At 29.0% G+C, this 7,132-nt stretch overlaps 1 protein-coding gene across 1 annotated transcript; it reads right to left on the bottom strand.

Annotated features, from left to right (window-relative positions):
• Positions 1 to 1,902: 1,902 nt before the first annotated feature.
• On the bottom strand, positions 1,903 to 5,011 carry LOC105623699 (eukaryotic translation initiation factor 4E type 2). Its single transcript, XM_012205081.1, has 6 exons — positions 4,992 to 5,011; positions 3,418 to 3,502; positions 3,096 to 3,335; positions 2,455 to 2,607; positions 2,161 to 2,372; positions 1,903 to 2,074 (listed from the first exon to the last, which is right to left on the bottom strand). The coding sequence occupies exons 1-5, from the start codon at positions 5,009 to 5,011 to the stop codon at positions 2,214 to 2,216; spliced, it is 657 nt and encodes a 218-aa protein (XP_012060471.1). The 3' UTR covers positions 1,903 to 2,074; positions 2,161 to 2,213.
• Positions 5,012 to 7,132: the final 2,121 nt, after the last annotated feature.

The following is a 7,132-nucleotide window of genomic DNA, read 5'->3' on the forward strand; positions in this document are numbered from 1 at the left end:
ATAAAATAAACTACGTTAATTAGTTTAAGTTAGTTATACTAATCGTAACGTTTTAACTTTACTTTTAACTATTAGTTGTTAGTAATATAATATATATATATATGTGTGTGTGTGTGTGTGTGTGTGTGTGTGTGTGTGTGTGTGTGTGTGTGTGTGTGTGTGTGTTTTGTGTATATATATATAGTGATATATCTCGCCATTCATAATATAATCATTTTATATATTCTAATTATCATGATCTCATGTACAGCTAAATAAGAGGGTCTTCCTGTATATAAAGACGGATTGAAATTTAAAAATATGACGGACAATTATCATTTTATCCATCTTTTATTATCCCTACAGTCTCGTTTACAATGTCATATGCATGATTTGATAATGAAATTAATTCACAATAAAATAACAAAAATTCCAATTAAAAATATCTCTGATATTTGAACTGAAGAAATAGATTGAGTGTGTCTTCTGATTTTTTTTTATACATATAGAAACTTTAGAATTAATAAATGATATTAAGTTTTTTAATAGAACTCTCTTCAAATTTAAACGAAAACTAATAAATATTAATAACCGGGCAATGAGAGAATTAATACATCGCGGTAATTGGAGTGCAATTAATATGTTGACAATTTCACATTAGAAGATTAAATATAAATTGATTGATGTGTGAATGTTTCTTTCAAATCATTTTCAGTAATTGAAAAGTGTTGAGTACAATTAATTTTCTTTCAATATGTTGATATAAACTTTCTTGGTCCATAGTTATTAGAATTTAATTTCTAAAGCTGACAGAGAATAAGTTTTTCTCTACTGTACAGTTGAAAACTGTCATTTTGTCTCTTTGCTGCTTAATCAAGTGACTATTAAAGAGTAATAATGTACAAATTTATTTAAATTATGATAAAATTATATAAATTTATATTTTTCAACTCATCCTGTACCTCAATAGATCAGTAATTCCATATGCAACATGTTACAGTGTAAAATTTTAATCTAATATGAAATATAGAAATATCGGTTGAAAAATCTTGATGAAAGCCAAATATCAACATATGATAACTGACAAATTTAATCCAAGAGCCATGTCAGTTCAAAGTAATACATAAATTATTAGTCAAACTATTGTAATGTCAATTTTGCAAAACACAATTAAAGTGAATACTTAAGTGAATACCTATTTAAATTTTTCTATAATGAATAGTGCAGAAACTCCGTATCCGATTGTACGTTCAAACTATTAATTTATAATTTCAATTTGGAATTTGGAATTTGAATATTTCATATTTCCGAAATTAACTTTTACTCCAATATCTTTTTGTAAGTAATATCACAATATTTTCCCATTCAAATTCATGTGTTCCAACGTATGTTGAGTGATGAATCAATGATTGGTTTTTCTATTTATGTGATTTTTGTGTTCATTAATTCTCTCGTTTCTAATAAACGTCTTTTATTTATCTAACACAGGTTGCATCACAGTCATTACATTGGATCTTGTATACAACATTTGTGTTAGAATTTGAAGGAAGCTCTTTATAGGTTTATAGGTTTTGAAGGCATCTTTATAGATTTTAATGATTTCTCTCCAATTTAAGACTAGAGAAACAAAGATTGTGTGAGAGAGAATATAGATATATGTTAATTCTTACATCAATCAATTTTTTATTTAATCTGACGAAATGAAATTGTCAACAATGTATTATATTAAATGCATTCCAACGTGATGTATTAATGCTCTCATTGCCTGGTTATTAACATTTATTAGTTTTCTAGAATTAATGTTAATACAAGCAACAATCATTTCAAGAAACCTATTTTCGCTGGACAGAGATGCAATACATATTCATCTACTCATAGGATACACAGCCACAAATTTTTTCTTCATATTAAACATCATGGAAATAAAGACGTTTATTTATTTATTTTGACGTATAGTCATTATTTACATAAGTTACAACACAGATACTTATGATTGAAGTGTATCATCAAATATCAATGGATGTTTCCCAACATTTCACATCTTTTTTACTTTTTTCTTATACGTGATCCTTTGGGAAGTATAATAAGAAATCGGCTGTATTTTCAGAAAAATGTAACATAAATTAGATAAAAGAAAAATCTCTCTTTGAATGATTTTCGATGTCAAATTGTTTAAATTACCTTAAATCTGTCAGGGAAGTTTTAATATGTCTCGTTTTCAAAATTATACAGCTTTAGAGATTTCGATGTACATTCTTCAAACTGTCGTTGTGAGTTTTATATTCCATAGTAGCGGTAGGTGGAAGATGTAATACTCTTCTCAAAGTATCTCTAATTCGTGCTGTTATCGTCACATCTGACGCTGTTTTATTCCATACACATATTATATCCTCCTATCAAATTAACCAATTTATTCAATAAAAAAAAGTTTTTATATTTTATGTAAACTGAAAATAGGCATAATCTCTCGCCTACCTGAAATCTTATAGATACAACGGCGCCACATATTTCTTCTCCTACCATAAATTGTTCTCCTAATATTGCCAATATAAGATTTTCCCAACATCTAGAAACTAAACCTTTTCGTAATCTCACTATCCACTTGCCACCTTTTTGATTCGCTTCGTCCTAGAAAGAAGGAAACTGATAATATATATATAATATATATGCAATAAACACAGTGAATGTAAAAAGCATTCTTGCAGGGAAAATTTTTATAAAAAAAAAAGCTTTATTTGTAGAAAATAAATTAGCAATTTATTAACAATGAATATATTGTTCTAATATAAACAAAATATATATAAACAAAAAAACTTAACGAAAATAACAGTGTTTATAATTTTAGAAGAACTTTTTCTTTTTTAGAATGATCTAAATTTTTCAATTGTATAGATACTTTTTGTGCGTCCACAATAGTACACTTTCATTTTCATCATTAAAATAATATATTTTAATTATTATTTGTTCTTAGATAAAATAATTTTATGATAGGTAATCTATTTTATGATTTGTTAATGAATTGTTAATTAATATTTATTTTTTAAAAATAATTAAGATATCTCACCTGTATGAATACTTTTTGCACTCACAAATAAAAAGGAAAAGATAATGCTTACCTCCCACATGGGTTTTATACCAACTTTGAAAAGATGGAAATCTGTATGTGTCGTAAGATCCGATGGTCGTACTAAATGACTGTAAAGACCCCAGAACTGCTCTACACTTGCAAACCTGCCGACCAATTTTAAATTTTGGTCGTAACTTTGTATATTAGTCTTGCCAGGACTACGCCGGCTGTACCACAGTGCATAAGCATATTGTAATTTATGCTCATTTGGACTTATCTCTATTGAAGGCTATTAACAAGATATTGATATCTTCAGATTTTTATTGACGCTAATGTACTTCCATCATTAACAAGGTCTCTGTTCTACTCACTAATGGACTCTTTTCTGCTTTTTGATTATCCTTTGATTGAGACTCTTCATCTCCACTGTCTTCTGTGGCTTTCAACCTGTAAGTGCTGTCATAATTTGTAAATCAAACATAACAGAAATCAAATACCTCAAGCATTTGTTACATATTAATCCTCCAAAACTGATGTCAAAATCTGTAGCGCAGTTATTATTGATGTTGAGTCTGTGAAAACCTATATTAAATTATACTTAATTAATACCTTTTAGTTAACATAAATTTAATTCCATGTGATTAAATAACAATAAAGTCAGATGGATTTGCAATTTTTAATTTTGTGAATTTTATTATTTAACTGATATCTATATATATTTGTAAGCTCTTAAACTTTTGTAAGTTAAAGTAGAATACTGATTTTTATAATGTGTTTTACATAGATGATAAACTTAATGATAAATGATTATTGGAATATGATGAGAAAAGAGAATGATAAAAAGCAAAGACAGAGTAAAGATCCTAGATAAAAAAGAAACAATACATTAGACAATGATACAGAATCTGTTAGCTTACAAAAGAAATGACAACCTTTGATTCTAGTATTATTAACTCTTGATGTAATTTATAATTGATGATTTTATATTATTTTAATGTAGCTAATGAAGAATGAGAAAACGAATAAAGTCAAAACTTACTACTTATTATAGATAACTATTTATTATAGATCATTTTCAAATTTATTAGAATATACTAACATCTTTTATAAACTTGAGTTTTTGTTTAATAGATTTTAATTTTTTAAATTTATTCAATTAATTTATAAATGTAACAAAGAATATATTAAGTGTCTTCAATAGGCCTATTATCAGCTCTGGAGGATTAATAAGGATGGCTTTAATAAATGTTGATTAACTTTAAGATGTTTTTTCGAAAAATATTATAAATTGATGCAACAAATATAAGACCTGTTCTTTTTAATTAAACTTCTTGCATAATTCATCTTTCTTGCATATAGTTGCTCTTTTTCTTTTCAACATGGAAAAAAAAAGAAACAAATAAACTATGCAAAAAATTTAGCTAAAAAGAACAAGCCTAGTTTCATTCTAACTTATTGTATTATGCAGAACATTCTTCGAAAAAAAAAACCTTTAATTGGCAGAAATACTCTATTTCTAAATAAATCGCCGTGATCTAATCTTCTTTTTCTATTATCAAACAATAAGAAATCAATAATATTTACGTTAACAAAATAGACACCATATAACAAGATAATCGTTTGTTAAGATAAAACGATTGGCTCATAAGAGAAATCATAAATCCTAATCAATATTGGTTATCTCCTTTTCATTGTCGAGAGTTGAAATTGAAATTTCGCTCAGATAAGAATGCGATAGGAACGTTTATTCGGATCGACGTCCTATTATGTATAGGCCCATTTCTAATTAGATTCGGTTTAATTTTTATCTTTCTTAATTCTTAAAACTAGAAGAAAATAAAAAGTAAATTAAACCGAGACTAAAGTTAATGTATTATTAGAAATGGACAGCATTCGACGCGCGTCTAACCTCGAAAAAAAACCCGTCCGCGATAAAAGCACTTACATTTCGAACTTATTGGACATGCTTGCGGCTACCGGGACAAAAATGCGTGCTCCAAAGAAATATTAAATCGTGTACGAATATAACAAAGCTTCGTGAAACTTTTTGACTCTTCACTCACACGTCAACTTTCACACCTGTAATGTTTTTGGTAAACTGTTGATCGTTCAACACCGGCAGCACCATGGTGAAATTAATACGAGGATGTTCTTTTAGTTAAAGTTCTTACATGATTCATTTTTCTTTTTCTCTCGCCGTTAAAGAGAAAAAGAGAATAGATGAACTTTGCAAGAACTTTAAAAAGAACAGACCTAAGGTAAAACTTCAGGATTTTAGATCCATCCAATTAACATTTTAGAATACATCAAGACGCTGCGTTCAGCGGACTTAATAATTGAGTAAATGCTTGATATTAGTGTATTTTTTAAATCATCCAATCAGCATTTTAGATCTGGAAAAATATCAATAGCAGCGAGCGCTCACTCAACTGTTGAGTCTCTTGAACGCCATTGGTTAAATATATAAACCAATCATATTGATAAATTTTAGATAATTCTTTAGAATAGTTACCTTCCGATTTCGATGAAATTAGGCTCATTCGACGCATTTTTGAAACGATGCGTAAAATGAAAGAATCTGGCAGAAAAAATCCGGGACTATCCTACAAAGTGAGATATTGAGCGTAAAGCGGGGAGCACAAACTCTTGCATATAACACATAACACGTAATACATAAGAAAATATATCAATCAACATCCTTTGTTTCTTTCTTTTCTATGAAATAAAAATCTCAGATTGATTAAATTTCTTATGCATAATATATGAGGCACAAGAAAATGAACCAATCAAAATCCTTATTTTCTTCCTTTCCGTGAAAGAAAGGACTTTGATTGGTTGATTTTCTTATGCCTCACATATTTTATGCAAGAATCTGTGTTCCCCGCTTTAAAGTTGACTATTGAGGTTAGAAAATCTGTTACGTGAAGTATATAGATAGTAGTGCTTATTGGATGGCTAAACCGACCCGAACAGGGAAAAGTAATATTAGGTGTGGGAAAAAGTTCATGGCGTTTTTCCCGTTATATCTAACGGGAAAAACGTCACGAACTTTTTCCCATAATACATTCTACTCGCTTAGAGCTAAAATATTTAGAAGTCGCAGTCTAGATAGTAAAAAGACCGCTCTAAAAAGATTGTTCTCACACACCATGCACTTTCTTCATGAGTTAGAAATATTATAACATAGCCATCGAATATGCCAGGAATATGTTGTGTAATTTTTTTTGATCACTGATTGCAAAGCTTAAATAAAAAATGTGTGAAGTTAAAAATTTAAAATGGCGGATTCAATATGAAGAATTTTTAATTATCCCCAACAAAAGAAGTTATATGACTGTTATATTGCTGTAATAAAACAGAATATAACAAGTAATATAACGTATTGATTACGCAACGTACATATTAATTAATTATATTAAATAATACATATTAATTAATTACATGGATCGTTTGATAAGTTTGGTAAATTTCCATGAAATGGCGCTACAATCCATTTGATGACACGACATCTCGAAAGATCCACTCTTCGAATCCCTTCAGGCCAGATTTCAGCCAGAAAGGACGCATAGTTCACGTTTGGTAGTCATTTGAAGTAGGCTGTCTCAAAGTCTACAAAATACTCATTGACGGCGACAATGACTTCCTCATTTGACGAGAATTTCTTCTCAACGTCAAGTTTTTAAGTTTGAGAACAGAAAGAAGTCACACGGGGCCAAATCCGGAGAATAGAGTGGATGAGGAATCAATTCATAGCCCAATTCGTAGTTTTGTCATTGCGGTCGACTTGTGGGACGGCGCGTTGTCTTGATGGAAGAACACTTTTTTGCGCGCCAATCTCGCTTCAAATGACTACCAAACGTGAACTATCCTTTCTGAGTTACATAATCTCATTTATATATAATATCTCAGCAAACGAGAATGAATTGAAATGAATTGAAATGGATTCAGATTTTTCGAAATATTGATTCATGAATGTTAAAATGAATGTTTTTCAATCCTAAATGTATGTTTATTCATTTATAGGAATTGAATAGAGCATATCTGTATGCTTTTCAATCAAAAATAATATTAGCTTTTTCTGTGCAC

Source organism: Atta cephalotes, assembly GCF_000143395.1.
Source record: "Atta cephalotes unplaced genomic scaffold scaffold00063, whole genome shotgun sequence".
Taxonomy (NCBI): domain Eukaryota; kingdom Metazoa; phylum Arthropoda; class Insecta; order Hymenoptera; family Formicidae; genus Atta; species Atta cephalotes.